The sequence below is a fragment of the Mya arenaria genome, chromosome 9 (assembly GCF_026914265.1).
Source record: "Mya arenaria isolate MELC-2E11 chromosome 9, ASM2691426v1".
Classification (NCBI taxonomy): domain Eukaryota; kingdom Metazoa; phylum Mollusca; class Bivalvia; order Myida; family Myidae; genus Mya; species Mya arenaria.
The window spans coordinates 29517093-29539005 of record NC_069130.1 but is presented as its reverse complement, the minus strand read 5'-3'; the positions used below and the strand labels follow the sequence as shown (position 1 = coordinate 29539005).

Here is a 21913-nt window from a genome sequence, read left to right as displayed (position 1 = left end):
GATTAAGGAACATGTCAAATTAATTAACTTTTATATGCGATTTAGCGCATATTTACACCTTAATGCACTGCAATATTGTGTATGAAGTGCCTTTATTAAAAGGTCTATTCCATTACACTCAGTAACTAAGTGAACTTTCCTTCTACACATTTCCAAATGTGACGGAGTTTTCATTACGATATTCAACTCAAGGTAGATACGAATTTAACTACACTGAATGAAGTCATGTTGATACCATATCGTGATCTGAATGGAATAACTCAATATCTGCTGCTATTTATATGTTTATATGCAGTTTTCATGTGAATGCATGAGTAGGTCGATATGTTCATTAAATAAACTTAATCAGAAGAAGTACTGTCAAGTTGAAGTTTGGAGTAGAACTCTATATTGATACACTTTTACTGCTTTGGGTAATATTTGTAGCAGTCAGTATTTCCGATTAGGCATCAACAGGGCTACTATTATCGACATCAGTTTCACTGGGCCTGGGGTAACTGGCAAATATTGATTCTAGGGGTTTTCACATGAGCAAGCGCGTTTTAATGGCGTAGATATTGTGTTTGTATGTAGCCCATGTCCAATTCTGAATGTGATTCTTTTTGGATGGTTGTACATCTACGAAACGTCTTGAACAAACCAAAAATAAAAAAAATTGAAATAGGATTCATAAATGTTTTTTTTTGCTTTTTTTAAACACGACAGGGCCGAAAATAGCGGTTGACAGGCTGTATGAAAAAATGTGAATACACATTATTTAAAAAAAAATATATATTGTAGAATAAAAACAACAACAAAAATAAATGGATTTCAATTAGGGGTCACATCACCTCCTTCTGGCCGTATCAGCCACCATAAGTAGATCAAGGTTCCTGTTTTACCCACATAGAAGGTCATAGACGTTTGGGTCAGTGGATCTGGGCGACATCGGTATTTAGCCAAAGTTGATCATGTATGTTTAATTTTAATCGAATTCCAATCGTTTTTCAATATCACATACATTGCATAAAACAGAGTTTCATCCAATTCCCGTCTCGGTGGTCAAACCAAACTTTGATCATGCATATATTATTTTTTCAATCCATATTCTTTCAATAATATATTTATTGCATAAACCGATTTCCTATCCTCGTTCAGCGTTCACCAATAAATGCTGTTGTTTTCAGTCCGTTTGTTTTCGTTCACTTGCACAATCTGGTACATTACACAAGCATTTTCACTGCAAACATTATTACAATTACTACTACACCTTATTGGGTGCTGTGGTAAATGCATTTGATTGTCTTTTTTGTCTTCGTTTTTGTCGTATCTTTTTCAGTAAGTAAACGCAAACACTTATTGAATGTAGCTAGTGTGTGCCAACTCGCCACACAGGAGTCGGGACTGTAACATCCGTTACGAAATACGTCAATTTAAACAATATTCATAGGCGATTCATTATGTGTTTATTAAATGAACATTTCATGAAAAAAAACCAAGCCAACAATTCATATGCTTAATACCTATGATTTTACTGAGTAATTATCATATTATTTCGAATTCCGACACCACACACTGCGGACATTTGTGGCCATACCTTAGGACTGGGGGATTTCCCAAGTCAACAAAATGAGATCTTTCTGGTTATAAGAACATAAGTAATTCGGTAGTATTATACATATCGACTTTTTAAAACTTTGTTGGAGAAAAAGCAAGGTTTCAAAGCAAATACATTGAAGCAACTGACACGAATGCATCGGTTTGACAAAGTGACTTGGTAAAAAAGCATTGCACCTATACGAATGCATCGGTTTGACAAAGTGACTTGGTAAAAAAGCATTGCACCTATACGAATGCATCGGTTTGACAAAGTGACTTGGTAAAAAAACATTGCACCTATACGAATGCATCGGTTTGACAAAGTGACTTGGTAAAAAAGCATTGCACCTATACGAATGCATCGCTTTGACAAAGTGACTTGGTAAAAAAGCATTGCACCTATACGAATGCATCGGTTTGACAAAGTGACTTGGTAAAAAAGCATTGCACCTATACGAATGCATCGCTTTGACAAAGTGACTTGGTAAAAAAGCATTGCACCTATGCGAATGCATCGGTTTGACAAAGTGACTTGGTAAAAACACATTGCACCTATAATAATCTAAAATATTCTTAAAAACAAAACAAATATGTTCCGGCAAAACTTTGTTTTCATGAACGAGAAAGAAACATTTTTGGTGTGAAAATACTACTTAACATCTCAAGTTTAAGTATTTCAATTGTCCAATAGCATAATTATTGTAATTGCTGCAAAATTTTTAAGGACAGGAAAATATACATCTACAGGGGGTTAAACATTGCAAACGCTTTAAAAAACCACACACACGAAATCGAAAACAAAATGTGAAAGGAACATTACATTTAAGAAGATTTTTTTTATACTGAATTAAAAATAAAAACTTGATTTTTAAAAAGTGCCAAAGTTAACGCTAGAAGATCGGCAATACTTGATATGACTGTTAAAAAGGTTATTGCTTAATCATAGAACATGAAGCATTTGCGTCAAAGAACAGCGATGCAGCTTTCCACACGAGTGGCCCTGACGTTGCATCGCCAGAAGTATCCAATACACCAAAACAGCCCTGATGTACAACATAATTCACCGAAGCAGCCGGTCTGAATGTTCGGACGGTCGCGGCAGACTTCTAAGACGTCAACTCTGTTCTTGACAACAGGTCCTGAATAAAATAAAACAAATTTATATTTTACAGAATGCATGACACGAATATTGCTTTTAAAATGTTTTGTCGTCGTATGTGGCTACTTGCAGCTTGACAGGAATTCTATCGATAATATAAAACAAAAATGTCCGTTAACTTGGAGAAAAGCTTTGCACAAAATACAAAAGGATTTAGAAAAACAGCATGTTTTGCTGTATAAATCGTTCTCGAGTTCTCCTTCATTTGCAAAAATCGTATTTGTGTTGTCAAATGAGCACTTACCACAACGCTGTATTTGCAAATCTTAAGTGTTCCTTTATGTGCACACGTTTATAAATTAATGCAGACGTGGTCAATAACCAACTTTCTTTTAGACTGGAGGACGAAAAGGTTTTGAAACATGGGCACAAAACATGTCTGAAAAGAAATAAAAATATAACCGTAAACACATTCCACGGGTGCTGATGAAGAAGTCTGGGTACACATAAAAAAAAGAAAAGTTGTAGTTGCCAGACAAAATGTAATTTGTTTGGAGATAACCTATTATAGTCTAAGAAGCTCAGTTGCTTTGATCTTAAAATTTATATTGTTAATGAAAAAACATTAGTCACTTTTAAGCAGATTTAACGTCATTTATCAGAGCTGTTTACAAAATAAAGATATCCTAAGATGTATAAATAGGCAAGGACTAATTAAACCATCCCAAAGATCGTATTCTGACCAGAATTCGCCAAAGGTAAGATGGAATTTTTTAATTTTACTTATATTAAAATTTAATGTTTATGTTCATTTCATTAGCAACAATATATGGAAGCCTTCAAGGCTTCCAATATTCAAAATTAATACTAAATAAATAAAGTATTTCTTATAATTCAAATTCTAATATAATATGATTGAACTATCATTTCCAATATTGATTATCGTGAATTCAATTGTAAATAAGTCTATGAATGAATTCAAAGGATTTTGTTATGCATTCTTATATTTTCTTCATTATTATTTTATTATTATTATTATATTATTATTATTATTATTATTATTATTATTATTATTATTATTATTATTATTATCATATTATCATTATTATTATCAATATTATTATATTGTTGTTATATTCGTACCAAAAAATCCTGGTTATTTTAAAGCTGCACTCTCACAGTTTTGACAACTTTTATTTTATTTTTTGTCTTGAAATCCAGCCTTTTATTGTGAAAATGCACGGAAACACGTTTTCTTGCATACCGGACGTGTGTTTCCGGTCATGTGACCGGTGCTGGAAAAACTCATCTTACACCCCCATGTAAGATGAGTCACGCGCAACAACGCGCTACTTCTTATTTCTTTTATTGTATGGTTTATGAAAAGTATATTATGCAATTTCAATAAAGCGGAATTAAAAATATAAGTATACAACACTTTTAATTAATATTGAAAAGAAATAATCGTAAAAGCGCGATTTTTAAAGGAACTATTTGACGTCGATAGTGATTTAAAATTACTGCGCTCTATGACGTCAGTACAGAACGGCGCACGCGCTTTTTGGTGAAATGTACAAAAGTGCGTTTTCTACGTCAATTTTTCCACAAATTCATAACTTTAGGTATGCAAGGAAAAATATTAATCATGTGTTTCCGGTCCGGATCGAAAAATCCGACCCTCGGGCACGCTGCGTGACCGGTAACTCGGCAAGCCTCGTTACCGGCTTACGCGCGTGCCCGAGGGTCGGATTTTTCGATCCGTACTGGAAACACATGATAGATACTTATAATATAAGACTTCTGACAAAAAATAGATAGCAGATTTTTATATTCAAGTTCAAAAAATGGTGTTTTATGCATTTTCTTAAACCGTTACTTTAAACCGTTAGTAACGGTTTAAGCCAAAAAACATTATTTTTCGAACGGAAATATGAAAATCTGCGAGCTGATCTTTTGTCAGCAATCTTTTATCATTGGTTTGCAGATATTTACGCAAAAATTTGCTTTTTCCAAGATAAAAAATAAAAAAGTTGTAAAAACGGTACAATTGTGAGAGTACAGCTTTAAGTTGTCTACATGGTTTAATGATGCACAAAGTAAATGCCTACTTTTAAGACTGTTTGCCACACACAATTAAGATCTGTTATTCGGATTTTTGCCAAAGAACTTGGACCGAGCGAGCGAAACAAAGATACAATTTTGTATTTTCTTATTAATCCATTTGAACATAATCCTGAACTTAACATCTATCGGACAATGGGAATATGTTCCAATAGGTACTATGATCTCATCTGCTTTGAGAAAGCACAGATATGGTTTGCAATTTCCTTAGAAAGATATTGTGATAATTAAAGAAGTCCAACTTCAACACAAATTATTTATTTATGAAACAACGTTTCGGCCATTCGGCCTTCATCAGGTTGTATTATATAATGAACAGGAAATGACATCAACATCAAATGATGTCAACGTTGATAACGTCAAAATATAGCATACATTTTTGCGCAAAATAATGTCTTATATCAAATATTTTAAGTTCAATGATCGTTAATAGAAAAAAATAATGCTTTAGTAAAAAGTTCGAAACAGCTAACCTACCCGAATCACATAACCATGTATTTCGTCAAATATTAGGAACGATTTTTGATATTAATTAAAATTAATAAAAGGTTAGCATGTTAATATACAAGCAGCATCAAACAATTTCTGGGTCTGTATACATTTAAATTTCTTGATTTTTTTCAATTTGAATATCACTGCACATGCAATGGCATGTCCTTACCAAAATTTACAAAATCAGGATATTTTCAGAATAATATTAAAAGGACTGTGTCACAGATTGGCACCAAAAAAAGTTTTTTTCTGTAACGAATCTCAGGACAATTATCTAATAGAATGTGTTACGCTTTGATATCATAATTGTAAAAAAGTACCAAAGTGTAAAAAAGAAATTGTGTCGGAGACCGGGTTCGAACCCGCGTCGCCAAAATTGAAGAACAGCGTCTTACTCACTGAGCTACAAAGGCTTATACTAATCGGGTGACATAATTAAGCTATACACCTACCTCGGTAATATCACGTGATAACACCGACTAGCCAATCAGGCATAACGGAATGAATTATACCTGGTAGACATACCCAGTAATCTTTTTTAATGGAAAAATACGAAATAACTGCTAAACTTAAATAAATTGTAAACTATGTGGTACTTCAGTTAGTAAGTTTCAATGCATTGTACACATCGGTGCCAAGTTTATGTCAGTTTCCGACATTTTTTTTCCCGCTATTTTATCATACGTGAGGACAGCCCCAGGTCAGGGAGTTGTTATAATCATCCCAGGTTCTATCGAAAAAAACCAACAACAACATATATCAAAGGGTTTATTATCATGACACACATTTTACAATCAAAATAATAAGCAATTGGTGAGAGAACTGTTGGCTTTTGAAAAAAAAATCTTTGATGTTAAATTTTCATATCACATGTTTCTGTCAGTGAGAAAAGAACATCCCGCCTCAGTTCGAAGATTCAAACTATGTTTACTGGAAACCGCTATTTTGTTTGAAATTATTGACACCAATGCTAAACCATACTCGATTATATTGCAGTTTAAAAAAAAAAGATCGAAAGCCTATATGTATTTTATTTTTACAAAAAGTATAAGAACTTTCAATTTTACACAAATTGTGTTACAATTAACATCAATACAAAGGCTATATATTATAACAGTAATTATATAAGGAAAAAACATACGCCTGGTGTGGAGTTCGAACCATCGTCGGCAACGACCGCCGTTTCAATACCACTATGAGCTAACGACTTAGCTTACTTATCGATAAACCTTTTAAATCATGAGAATCAAAAGGTTACAGAATACTTAAAAGCGTGTTCCATTTATTTCATGCAATACATTTTCCTATTCAAGTGCATTTAGAGGCATTCCTAAATATCTAGTGTGGAAAAACCATACGTTAGAAAGAATAATGTTTGTCTCAACTTCTCCTAAGCTCATTTCAAGGTCTGTGCAATGCTGTAAAAGTTTCATACTAACGACGAAATACACATCGCGCAATGTACTTTGCGATGATAAGGCAATTTAATGCATATCCATACCAAAAACCGGACATAAAACTCTTTCAATGAACAATTTTATAGAGTGTGCATCCTAGACCATATGCGGGTAATTTCAGATTATTAAGGTATCGAATATGCCACTATGTTAATTTCGGATGCATGATGACCCCATATATTTTGGCATTATTTACCATCATCGGGTAGAAAAACGTATATAAAACATTTAAGGCAATCAAACTATTGTGGCTTTACGCATACAAAAATGTATTTTACAACTCATTTTAATTAAATAGAGAACACAAATTCCACTTGTGATATCATTATTGATAATGTATTTTCCTTTGTTTATTTTACATGTCAGTAGTCAGTAAGCAATACACTTGAAGTGATGCCAACATAGTATGAGGTCAGTGAAACATTGTATGAGGTCAGTGAAACATAGTATGAGGTCAGTGAAACATTGTATGAGGTCAGTGAAACATTGTATGAGGTCAGTGAAACATTGTATGAGGTCAGTGAAACATAGTATGAGGTCAGTGAAACATTGTATGAGGTCAGTGAAACATTGTATGAGGTCAGTGAAACATTGTATGTGGTCAGTGAAACATAGTATGAGGTCAGTGAAACATTATAACCAATGGCGGGATAAAACGGTAATGTGTACATCGGACACCATAACACACTTATAACGAAGTTGTGTCTCCACTTCCGTTGAATAACTACAAACATAACCCAATATACTAAACACTCCTCGCATTAGTCTTTCCATTTATTTTAGTAAAACTATATTGATGACACTATCATCGAACATTCCAATTAGTCCCGCGTTGTTTTTTTTAAATTCAATTTCAAAACCCTACCCGTGCATGCTTGATTCCGAAATTATGTTCTTCACGCACGTACAAGTACGATTGTGGGCACTATTCCACGCCATGAGTATTATCAATAGTACTGTATCTATATTCTACCACTACTCCACATTTGTAAATGTTTCAAATCCATTCGTAGCTCCTTGGCCATTTTTATCGAAAACAACCTCGGATGTATATGGACGGTTTACATACACAGAAATCGGTATGTTTAAGTCCGCTGCAAGTAGATCGCGTAATAATTTAATTTAGCAGTTAAACTTAATGAGACTTAACTCGTGGAAATCTTAATTATGTTTGCAATAGTACACCTCACTGATAATCAATTTAATCTTAGATCAATAAATACAAGCTAAAACAATTCATATAATTCATGATATATTTCAAAATATCAAGAACTACTTTTACTGATGTGCCGGCATACATCCGAGATTGTTTTCGATACAAAATGGCCGAGGAGTTCCGAAAGGTTACAAACCATGACTAAGATACTTCACATGCAGTGCAGTTTTGTTTTTTGAGGTACGAAAGGGCCCAGTCCGAAAAATTGCGAAGTATATGTGTATGGGTTATTTTTAGCTATTCGTCATGAAGATTATTGGCACTGTACTGCTGGTAGCAGCCTTAGCTTCGGCAAACTCTCTGCAGGTAAGAAAAACTGAAAATAATTCCATTTCTCTTTCAGTCCTTATCAATTTGATTTCGGTAAATACTTACAAAAAATGAAAACGAGTTCTGTTATTAACAGATTCAACAGACATACATATTTGACATTGAATATCGTATATTCCCTGTATAAAACGAACAGCTCATGCCATGCAATAATTCGACATGAGAACTTACACATTGAAATATGGCCAGTATAATCAAATGTGTTCATACATTGTTAATTAAATTAAGTCGCGGCGTTATCATGCTGGTAATCGCCAATAAATATTATCCACGAACACAATGCGTGTTTCAGGATGACGAAGTTATCACAAACACCACACAGATTGTAATTGGTCCGGGCGGCGAAATTTACCACCTTGCGACCATCCCGTCCGAAAACAAGGAGGAGGTAGAGATCACCGATGAGGATGGGAATCACATCACAACTGTCCATAACTTCATCAATGAGGTCTGTTTAAGAAAGTGTAGTTTAAATCTGCATCGTATTCTTTGCAAGCACTTACTTATATCAGGATTAGCATATACAATAAATTTAGTTAAGCACTTACCCTAAACATAAGCAAACAGTAAAAGATTACCACAGAGGAGGAAACAGACTTTGATTTTATTGTAAGGTATCCTACAGTAATGTGAATTGTTAAAACCTGGTGCCCTCATATATTTAAGGTTTAATTTCAAACGCTTTCATGCGTAGAGAAATAAGTTAATATTTTACTAAAAACGTGTTACGATAAATAATTCAAGGTCTAGAACCCTTGCAAAGTAAGTCAATTCACTTAAAGAGACACTCGTATTTAAAATCAATACATACACATACTATAAAAAATATCAATTTTGAGTGATAAACCGTCAACTACTTACTAAATACATGTAATGCCTTTATGGAAAATATTAATTACTGATAACAAGATTGTAATCGTGTATTTAATAGCTGATGTCGCAAAAATATGAAATGATTGGCGAATGCTTACAGATTTACTGTGGTCTACTATAGCCTCATAAGGTTGACATACCGTACTTTATGCATATTCTTTCAAATTCAACTTGGTATCCTTCATAAGAACCATTGTTTTCGACATTTATTCATTATTTTGGTATATTAAAGCTAAATTATTAATTGTGGTACATCTTATTTGGGAATAAGAGTGCATCTTTAAGATTTCAATTGATAAAAAAAAAAAAATACAAACCGACATAACATAATACATAATACATTGTTTATCCTTCTTTTTATAAAAAAAATCAATTAGCAAAACAAATACTGGAGATATTGAACATACATACTGGGACTGTTTTTTTTTTTAAATTGTCTGACAAAGATAAGGTCCAATAATCTTTACATTAGATTACACTAAGCTAATATTACCAACGCGCGGTATACATTTTTTAATATCACTCATTTCCGTCGGTATCTGAGTTATATATTCCCCACCAGAATAAATATCTTCATTTAAACAACGTTTTACCTGTTAAGTAGATTTATCTTATATGGCGTTTTTTATGTTTTAGACGTGTTATACGGCAATTGTATAAAACATATATTATATACAAAATACAGATAGATTGTGATTTCAAGTTTGCTAAATAAAATGATGAAATTATCACTAGCATATAATATAACAATACGTACATATATACTATACTATGTTGCAGTAAAATGGAATAATTAACAAAGACATCTGTGTTTCTTTCGACGCAAATATTTTCAGAAATCTATTAAACTGCAATGCATGTACGATTTACAAGTACATTCTGTAAACGACATAAGAATCCAGTATTTGTTTAAAATTGATAACTTCGAAGTATCAGCTGAAATATTAGTGAAATAGCTTTTAATCTAAGATATTTTGAAAGTAAGATCTCCTTTTCGATAGCAAACACACATATGTGCCTCAAAAAAGACTTATTAGCCAAACTTGAAATAAAATGGTTCAGACGAAAGATGGTATTTAATTCATTTCAATCTTTTGATGATGCATCTTTTTAAAGATGTGCAGAAAAGAAAGAGAGGAATAAGTGAGTTTGCATCCATGGTATATATAACAGTTTCCTGTCTTTATTTTGTTTTATTTGTCAATTATTTTCTGTAAAACCCTCCCATTATCAAATAACCCCGGGACAAATCAATAGTGGCGTTTATATAAACAATTCTTACACTTATGCATAAAAGGTAACATTTTTTTAACCAACATCATCTTTTATAACATTCGCAAGATTTCAAAACATCTACAAATGTATGAAAAGACACGTGCATTATGCTACAAATATTGAACATAAGAAGGACTTAATATTTGTTTTTTTTAAAGGGTTCGTGTTTCTTGAAAATTCTTGAATGGTTGAATGTATTCACCATAGTCACTGTGTAGCTTTATATATATTTTTACCTTTGTAGGGATATATCGTGGAAAACCCGACGCACCGAGACGTTTGTTTCATCAGACAGGTTGTTGATTTGTCTCTTGCATCATCAATGAATCTTATTTAACGTGTACATGTACAGGCCACTATGAATGTTGGGTTAGTTATTATCAATGAGTTGAAAGTTAATAGTGAGAGTTCGACGTTAAATGCATTCTCCATTATTTGCTAAATATGAGTATTTATAAGTATATATAAAAGCCTCTTTTTTAAATAATTGAATATAAAGTTGGTTATTTTCTGTACTCGTATTTCATTGACATATGTGTTGTATCATTGCTCTCTAAGTCTTCTGATGGAAACAGCACATGTTTTGTCGAGAACCCAGTAAAGAACGCTCTACCTTCGTCATTGCAAGATATATGTCAAGGAAGGGAACGCGTCACCCTGAAGCCATTCGCATGTGATCACCCTGCACTTGACGGTACATACATGAACATTTTAATTGCTCAGTTTACGCTGCCAGAAAAGATAAGACTATGCCAAGAAGTCAATCATACGCATTTTAGATTGAGTTTGAAACTTCTTATTTTATTTTTATCATGTAATATATATCGCACACTGACTTCTTTTAAACAGTATGGCAATGCCACACTATTTCTGTGTCATTTTTATAATATAATTCAAATTAAACTACATATACAAACTCAGATGTAACCAATCAAGTCCGTAATATAAGTTTGAAAATAAAAATGATACTACGCAAAAAGAGCACATATGAGTTGTTTAACCAAAGGTTTATTTAATAGCTGCAGTTCCACAGGCCGATAAAAGGAGCATTATGGTCACACACTGCGTCTACGACCGTCATGTGAACACAGTATGCTCCAGTAAATACTGCTGTAAAAAGTTTATTTGGTGTTGGAAGCACTGCTGCAAATACACCGTGAAGGTCAGCTGGACCAGGAGGTGCATCACCGGTCATTCCTCGGCTTTTTAAAAAAAACTTACAGTTTGAATTTTTGTCATTGGACTATTTAATTGCTAGATGCAAATTTAACGCTTTCAAGCCCTTTTTTTATTTCATTTCTGTTCTTCTGCAATTTCATGTCGAAATATAAGTATTGATAAACTATGTGTGTGATTTTATGCATTTCCTTTTTGTTGGAATACCGTCAAAATGATGTTAATAATAATATACATAAACAAAACATTTGGTTTTATTTATTCAGAACTACATGTATTTAAAAATAACAACAGCACATTTGCGTCAACATTTGCAGCTTCTGGTGTTAAATTATGCTATCTTATCTTATCTTATCTTATCTTTCGCTTGAATAAATCTTGAAAATATCGCAGTTTAACTTGTAATAATGATACTCCAATGAGTCTAGGGTTCGATTCCCGGCAATGCGCCTGTGAGTTTAATTTGTGATCAATAAGCCAGGCAAGTGATTTTTCTCCGGATATTCCAGTTTCAACCACAACACAAAATCCTCACCCTCGCGTAACATCGTGCAACGCGAGTGAGTAATATATATTGTTGTACAACTGGTTTCATTTTTTTGTAAGTTTAAAGTAGTAATTACGGTTGTCCGGTTAGCGCAGTGGTTAGCGCACTCGCTTCTCACCTAGGCGACCCGGGTTCGATTCCCGGCTTGGGCGCATGTGAGTTTGGTTTGTGGTCACCAAGCCGGACAAGTGGGTTTTCTCCGGGTTCTCCGGTTTCCCCCACAACACAAGACCACACTCTCGCGTAAAATCGTGCCAACGAGAGTGATTAATATAATGTTGTAATAACTTGTTTCACAATCGTTGTAAAATAAATATGTTTAAACTAAAGTAGTAATGATAGGTCAACCATAAAATTGATGTATAATGTTAGAACATATTATCCGTATTGTCTGGATAAACTCGTGTGTCAAAAGAATCTAAGTAAAATATTTCATATTTAAGTATATAAATTAAGAACAAAGAGTTTAATTGGGACTTACCTCCTACAGGTCGAAAAGGCATGGCATGCGAAAACGTTTGAGCATTAGGACAGTGTGGAGAAAACACACCCAAATGTCAAGACCATGGTTTAGAAAAATGAACTGCAACACCAGCGTTTTAATTAATAGACGTTCCATTTGAATAATCAAAGCGCTTAAAGCGTTGAAAGGCTTACGTTTTATGAGTAGTGTTATGTTATCGTGAAACAAATCAATGCATGTATGCATGCACATGAATTTTCCGAAGTTTTATGCTGATACTCAATTAAATCAAAACAATGGAGTATCAGTCACTTGCAATACTCATTTATTATTCATGTGGAATACTCAAATAATTACAAACGTATGGCGCAGTACTCAGTTGCATATGAAAACATATCTGGAACTTTTGTTTCATAAACCACGCACTGACACGGATAAAGCATTAAGACATTTTAAGTTAATTTCTATTCTACATTTTAAACATGACTGAGTCGTATTTAATTAACTTCCAGGGTATGCCCGCTACACCAAATGCATCCAACAAAATGCAGTAAACATTAATTTAGTTTATGTTTTAAGATTCTTTCTACAATAACAGCATTTCTAGCATTATCGCGCAAAATCCTCTGGATCGAATCGCCCACATACTATTTATTTCATGCATGTATTGTTGTATTAGTGGTTTATAAGTATGCATATGCAGCATGCTCAAGACTCTGGGCTGAAATTACTGAAACGAATGAGAAATATTGACACACTTTCCGTTCCATTCGGCATTATATGACTGTACTCACTAATTGCAGCAGATAGAAAGTCTTTGAAGCATAAAAGCACTTTGGCAAAGTGTATTATATGCATTTAGTAATGGTTAAAGGTTGTAATATGTACTTACACAAGAGGATGGTTTGATGCGACAAAGTCGCATAAGCATTTGCTTTGTAATATCTTTTTCCCTGGTCGCGGCCAAAATGTTAACACAGATATACATGTATTTATTTTGATTCAGTACGCGTTCAATTTGAAACCTTTTGCGTATTCTGCTTTTTATAATGCGTTTTGTATCGTCGATATGAAAATAATTGTGTTTTCTATACATTTAATTCCGTACTAAGGCAGAAACGCAGCTTATTTTCACTATATAAACCACACAACATATTGAAGCTCCGCAACTGGCTTTATAAGCAGATTTGTAATATAATTTAAGTCTTTGACCACCGCAGAACTAACAGATCTGGGTTTGAGACGCCCGTGTGCGCATTAATTCGTCAAATATTAAAAATGTTTTGTCGATCTGCTCAGGCTAGGATCCGATTCACGGTTTTAAAAAAGTCTGCAGGCCTAGCTTTCAGCCTTTAAATAGAGTCGGGCATTTACTACCTCACCTTTTAGCCATCCACAGACAGGCTTGACGTCAGATAAATCATATAATTATTGGTTTAAACAGTATTTGTTCATATACAATGTATTAGCATATTACATGTATACAGGGAAAGGTTTGAAGAGATAGCTTAGAGCTAATATCAAGACTTCTCTCATTTAATTATTGATGAGTGAATGTTTGGCCATGATTTACTTTCACATTTTAATGGATTTTGTCCATTCATTGCCAGTTAAAACAATAATACCTTGATTATAAGTGGTATTCTTTTGTGCAATCATAAGTGTTATGTTTTATTTCGTTTTCTGTTACTTAACATATTCTTCTAACGCAATTATTTACTTTATCAAATACATAGAAGCTCTATTTAATGTATACACTTATTATTGTACATGTTTGTGTGTATATTAAATAAATTGTAAACTATAGCAGAACTGCTTATTAAAATTGAGGTTAAAGTCTTTCACTTAGAAATTTAGTAACCTCTAACAGCAACGTTTCCGGCAATAATACTTCAGTCTTGGTATTGTTTGTACTGTGTCAGCAGGCCAGGACAAACTTGAATCAACGTGTTGAAATGTGTTAACTTATGATTTGTGAAATGTATTGTTGTCTTTAGATTTGCAATTGTACGTTAAAAGGTGATTAAACGTATCAACTATGAAGTTTTCCGCGTAATTATGACGTCATATAATACACTGTTTCCAGTTACGGTCGGGTCGTTCTTATTACAGAATGAGTGAGAAAGAATTATTGTAAGGCACTATACACACTTTAACCAGCCCAAACTGCGTCCATACCCCGATAATTACACCATTCACGCAATTCATTCCTTTAATGAAATACATTTTATTTTAAGGTACAATGTTAAAAATGCATCCGCTAACTTTACTAGTCATCATACATTTTTTTCCCCTTTTAACGCATGCCATGGAATCAAAGCATTGTTATATCATATTCGACCATTCGCTACTTTCCATCTTTGATACAGATGCAGTACGAGGTTTTGTTTTAAAAGTGTTCTCTTACAGACGCAAGAAGCCGTTCTGCTATAACGAACACCAACTTGGTGTTTGTCCTAGCAAAATGGCTTCTTATGTCTGTAAGAGGACACTTTTAAAGGAAAAAAAAAACGAGTAACTGTACCTGACTTATAGGACGGTACGTGTATTGCATATATTAGTGAGCAAATAAATGCATTACTAAATTAATAAATACAGATTTATGAATAGATAAATAGAAATATTTTTTCCGAAGGATAAGCATTAGGTTATAATCATAGCCTTTTTAAATACAATGTGTCGGCTAGTGGGATCACTCGAAATTCTCGTGCACGGTCCGCTTACAACCGTAAGAAGACACTTTTTCAAAAGCCCTGCTGGGGGTTTAGTCGTTATAGTAAATATGTTTTGAAGTTGAATGATGTTTGATTTAAAAAATAAACATGCTTAACATACCTGGTCTACTTAATCTTTATTTTGTAAACATTTTTCTTGCATTGTTTGTCTTTGTACACCGAATATTATCACTTTATCAAATACATTTTAGTTACCTTTAAAGATGCACTCTTACTCCCAAATAAGATTTACCACAACTAATATTATTGTTTTAATGTTCCAAAAAGGATGAATACAAGTCGAAAACAATGGTTCTTATGAAGGATATCGAGTTTAATTTAAAGAAATTAGCATAAAACATGGTATTTCTTCCTAATGAGACTATAGTAGAATAAGGTAAATCTCTTAACATTGATTATTTTTTGAGCTTTTTGGTTTTATATACACGGTTACAATCTTGTAATCAGCAATTAATATTTTCCATAAATGCATTATTTAATAAGTAGTTAAAGATTTATCCCTAATAATTGATGTTTGTTATACATGTGTATGTATTAGTTTTGAATAAGAGTGTCACTTTTATCATGTAGGTTTTTTTTCTAGTTTTGCTTTATGCCTAGTTCACCAATATATGGTTCAAAAAGGGCTGTTACACACTAGAAGTTAAGGTATCGGTCAATCACTTATAAAGGCAAAGTACTCCAAATGGGATGTTATTACCCAAAGTTACATGCTATATAAACACTATATTTCTTGCTGTTAAATAGTAAGAAAAGGAATCACAGACATCACACTAACGGTATGTTGCTAATGATTGGCTAAAATAGAGGGGAAATTATGGGAAAGTTCATCTAAAGGAACAACTAGTTCTTTTAAATTTGTAATATTTTCTTTGTTGTCTTGTTCTTGAACAAAGTTCGCTTTGAACAAATTTTCAGAGTTACTATCTGCTGTTACCTTTTATTTTAATATGCATTAACGAAGAACTTTGTCTTTTATGCACTCGGGATTTGAAAAATGCACTCGGGATTTGAAAAATTGGAGAAATTGAAATAAGATATGGAAATGGAAATACAAAATATTTAAATTAAAATGCTAATAGTTATGTTATGGTTTTAAAATTCACAAGGTCTCAAATTCAATGCCCATGCTGAATGGAACGCGGTAGAATTTAACTGACTGCATACTGTAACTTGTAAGCACTCTATTTTGTTATTTTTTACGAGCCTTAAATGCAACATAGGTGGCACCAACATTACACCTTTTTTAATAATACATTAATTATTATATCTTACAATAGTTGTTTGAATGATATATTTTAAAAAATGTGGTTCGAACCTTTACCGCACATATTCTTATAGCATAGACTAACTTTTTGCTCCATCGACTGAGATATTCCGACAGGTATTGCAGATGATAAGTATTAATAGAAATTATTTTCAGAAAAAGTTTGGAATCCACAGTAAAATAACGGTTTCATTTAACACCATCGCGAATACAAACTCATCGTAAGCAGGCAGATGATTGGTTGATTGAAAGCGTTCCAAAAAATGACACTATATGGGTGAAAAATTGATCGCCGAGACAATTCAGCCTTTGTGATAATAAAACCGAGATACCCAATTGGATTAATTAAGATCACCTCAGTAGACAGGAGACGTTTATTTGAAATTCTTTGAACGAAATATAAACACCCATGTTTGAATATATCTTTGGAAGAACTATTTAACCGTCTGTTGGCGATTGGATCATTTGCGTATTTTCACGTGAATAAATGTAAGTAAGTGTTGGTAATATCTGTAACCAGCAATGTGTCAGGGAAAGTGTAAGCAAGGTTGCAATGTTTGCGTTAAATATGCGATGAATTCAGTGATTAGTATGCTTACTATATCGTGTCTACAACAACGCATGACAATTTGTGTTAGCAGCTTTGTTATCCGCTCGATTTCTCTAATGCCTACATCGAAAAGCCCGGACACCAATCTTGTTTTTTAACAGTAATTATAACGACATGGGAAACCCCAGGAAAGGCCAAGCAAAGAAAAGCAGTGATTACTACGAAATGCCGTTAGGGCCATCGCCTGTGAATGTGTCGATCTAAAACGCGATACTCGATAGTTCGATGATAATAAGGCGAAATCACTAAACTACGATAACGAAAACGCAACAGTACGAAGATGAACGTTAAGAACATTTGGGGAAAATGATAAAACTCGCATATGCCTCGATGTTAACTGATATACAAAAGCGCAGCAGAAATCAGTTGAACATATAGGTTGCAAAGTTGTAAGAATCTATGTGATTTGCTGAAGTTTGCCTTAGCCCGGGGATTTGAAATACATTTTTTCACACACCTTTAAGACGAGGCCTAGACATGCAAAATGGACTGAAGAATTACGAGAATCATTAAAGCTGCACTCTCTCAGAAAAATTGGCTCGTTCCAAGACAAAATAATTAAAAAAACATGTCAAAACGTTCAATCTGTGATAGTGCAGCTTTAAGGGCGTTGACATGTATATAATAGTTGCCAACTTTGATTTCAAGTCATATTTAGACACCATACAACAATAAATTCAGAACAGCATTACCACACTAAGGGTAGCATCGCACAGAACGGCATATACATGGGCACATCACACACGCCCCAATAATACCAAGAAATAAACGAACATGTCTTCTCTGTAGCACTTGAAGATAAATTCTAATCTCTCAGTCTTAGAATTTCCATATTACCATGAATTAAGACTGTTATACATTAAGCGATATAAGCGCGTCTTCCAACCATTCCAAAATTCATCGACTTGAAAAAAATTAAACTATTTTTGTTGTTTTTGCCGGATGAGTTTAAAGAAACTTTACTCCACTAACTTTACTTTTCCGCTTTATAAGCAAATGCGTTATAACTTTATTTTGTTTCTACATTATCAATGATTTCGAAACTTGCTTTACCGTAAATGTTTATATAATGAACATGTTTATAGTATATGTAACTCATGGGCTGTAAGATTTTAGTAAATATAATTGCTCTTGTTCTAGAAAGGTGGCTAACGTCTCTGAATGCCATTAAGTATGCGAGTTATGTTTTAATTTCCTGTAATATCTAAGTCAGTGTGTGTACGCCACGTGATAAATAACGTTATAAATGCTACGTCGGAAGACAAAATTTTGCTTCAAATGAAGGCTTAAAACAAAAATAACTTTACTATTCATTCACCAGTCTAAATGAAACACTAACAGTCTACGCCGCTTACATTACCCCGCCTTCGGTCTTTTACTAGAGTTTGATTGAGAGTTTGGTTTCTTAAAAGCTTTGCACACAACCGCCACCTAACGAACGCGTTCATCACTTTGTTCTGGAAACAGGTTTGAGCAAACTGATCACTTAATCAATCTCCTGTAATCAAACGAAGGCGTTTTTTTAGCGATTTAGACTGCCCTTTTTTATTTAAAATTGTAAAGATTTTTTTTTATCTTTGTTTTCAGCATTATTCGAAATAGAATGTTGCCTTCCGACGTATGACGTTATTTATCACGTGGTATACACACACTAAGTTACCACAACCGAAAATCTGCAAATCTCTGAGAACCGACAATGGTTGCCAGAGGTTGGAATTGATTCGAATAGCGACAATCTCGAAATCTTGAATGGCCTACATCCTGTGGCTCCAGTGTACTAACTGACAATGACAACGATATTATTCGTGTACTTTTATTTCGGAGATCGTCGACAAAGGCCTTTGTATGAGTTGATCTTAATGAGTAACCATTGTGGGTTGCTAATGGAATCTCTGCCACTGTTTGCGTGAAATAGAATATGCAAGTTCATATATGTGTGTTAATGTGCAATGCTCTAAACAATATATTGCCAATACAAAGCTTCTAACTACCCGCGTTGATTTAGCTGTTTGTTTATAATATGTACCAACGCTAAATTATCTATGCGAAACATGATTCGTTGTTGACCCACTGGCGGTGCCCACAGGTTAGTAGCGAAAATTTAAACCATTTCAACATTTTTTTCACCCATCTCAGAAAATAAGTATCTTCCATGGCCGAGAGTGCAAGAAAGGTTCATAATATAGCCGACGAGGGTGCATGGTTCTGTGTTCGGTGTGCATGACCGGCTCCGTTGCCCGTCTAACGTCACCGTTCTGTCCCGTCCGCGCGTAAACTTGGACGTGTTTAAAAGAAATACAAAAAGGAAATTATCAAAAACATCACCAAAGGCATATACTACAACAAACTAAATTAAAAAGAAAACCACAACATTTTACAACTCCATCATATTTATTTCATTTTCAAATATAATTGCCTTCGTTATTAAACTGCCCTCAGCGGAAATGTTGCGGCAGTTAAAGTATCAAAATACCTTAATCACAAAACGCATCCCTTCAGCTCAGATAAAAATATACCGGGACCAACATATCCACGACTAGCTTGTTTCTGTTTACATTGTCCTTCGATTCAAGGCCCGGTTTATTCAATATAATATGCGTATAATCGGATATTTACTTACCGATAACCACGTGCATTCTGCAAAACCCACTGAACGAATATCGAAATTATACGTATCATTTTTACTTTAAAATTTTAGTAAAACTTAAAGCTAAATGTAAAACACACCTTGTCTGAACAGCGTCTTGGTTGGAAACACAGCTTGACCATTAGGGCGAATTTATGTAAAGCAAATAAGTATTAGCCAATAGAAATACAGAAGAGCGGTGACCTTAACATGACTTGATTAAGAACCAACTAACATTCAATCTGCCTATAACGTCGGTTACTCTGAGGAGTAACCAGAATTATTTCATGCAAATATGGCGAGAGGTTCAAAAACCAATGCTTTTCATGGATGCCTATGGAAAAGGTTTGGATGTCATCAGCTGAGTATATCACGGACGTGCAAGTATACGCCTGTCTTAGTCAATTCGTGCTACACGTTGTTGATTGTGTTTCGTATTAAATATGTATACTGTTTAGGCTAAATTTTGCCTTGAAAGCACCTAGCCCTCTTTTGGATTAAACACGAAAGATAAAACACCATTTGCAGAAAACCAACTGTTCCTGCCAATTTATTTGAACCAAAGGACAAATCCAACAGTAGCTGCCTACAAGTTTGAGGCTCATTTAATATATCTTACTACTGTAGCAGTTAATTTCGTTGTAGTGCTGTGTTCTTATTTTGTTTGAAAATATCACATCATGCTCATTTTATTTTATAATCTTTCCTGGCTAATTTTATTTAATGTGTACTTTCAACTTAAAGCGGAAACCTTTTATGCCAAGCTAATCGGATTATCAAAACAAGATTCTTCGAAATTAGATAAATAAAGTTCATTCCCGGAAAAAAACCCATAACACTTAGAGTGTAAATATGCATGTTGTTTTCAAAATTAAAATTTATTACCTAAGCTCTACCGATTTCGTTGGAAACATTAGTCTTTGAACATTGATTTTCATGTTTTTAAACTGTATACCACGATCGTTGTTGCAGTGCGTCATTCAATATCTACGGAATACCGTTGGGGCCATCGCCTATGAATGTGTTGATCTGAAACGCGATACTCGATAGTACGATGATGAAAACGCGACAGTACGATAACGAAAACGCGAAATTACGACATTACGATGATGATAATGCGATCTATACGTATCTAAGTGTACAGATACACGTATCTAAGTGTACAGATACACGTATCTAAGTGTACAGATACACGTATCTAAGTGTACAGATACACGTATCTAAGTGTACAGAAACACGTATCTTTGTGTACAGATCCACGTATCTTAGTGTACAGATACACATATCTAAGTGTACAGATACACGTATCTAAGTGTTGAGATACACGTATCTAAGTGTACAATTACACGTATCTAAGTGTATTAATACACGTTTCTAAGTGTAGATACACGTATCTAAGTAAGTGTACAGAAACACTTATCTAAGTGTACAGATACACGTATCTAAGTGTACAGATATACGTATCTAAGTGTACTAATACACGTTTCTAAGTGTAGATACACGTATCTAAGTAAGTGTACAGATACACGTATCTAAGTGTACAGTTACACGTATCTAAGTGTACAGATACACGTATCTAAGTGTACAGATACACGTATCAAAGTGTACAGATACACGTATCTATGTGTACTTATACACGTTTCTAAGTGTAGATGCACCTATCTAAGTAAGTGTACAGATACACTTATCTTAGTGTACAGATACACGTATCTAAGTGTACAGATACACGCATCTAAGTGTACAGATATACGCATCTATGTGTACAGATATACGTATCTAAGTGTAAAAATGCACGTATCTAAGTGTACAGATACAAGTATCTTAGTGTACAGATGTACTTACCTAACCTTTCAGATAAGCGTATGTAAATATAGTTTTAACTGTGATTTAACCGTATATAACTTTTTAGATACACTTATTTATCTATACGGATACACGCATTTAAAGTGACACTCTTATTCAAAATCAATACATACAAACAAACAAACATCAATTTTGACTGATTAACCTTAAAGTACTTATTGAATAATGCATTTAAAGAAAATACC

General features: G+C 33.7%; 1 protein-coding gene across 1 annotated transcript; it reads left to right on the top strand.

The window, feature by feature from the left end:
- Positions 1-3388: 3388 nt before the first annotated feature.
- LOC128245481 (uncharacterized) lies at positions 3389-12005 on the top strand. The gene is made up of 6 exons (XM_052963663.1): positions 3389-3435; positions 8201-8269; positions 8586-8741; positions 10686-10736; positions 11000-11135; positions 11461-12005. Exons 2-6 carry the CDS (start codon positions 8210-8212, stop codon positions 11649-11651), a joined length of 594 nt encoding a protein of 197 aa, XP_052819623.1. The 5' UTR covers positions 3389-3435; positions 8201-8209; the 3' UTR covers positions 11652-12005.
- The last annotated feature ends 9908 nt before the right edge of the window (positions 12006-21913 follow it).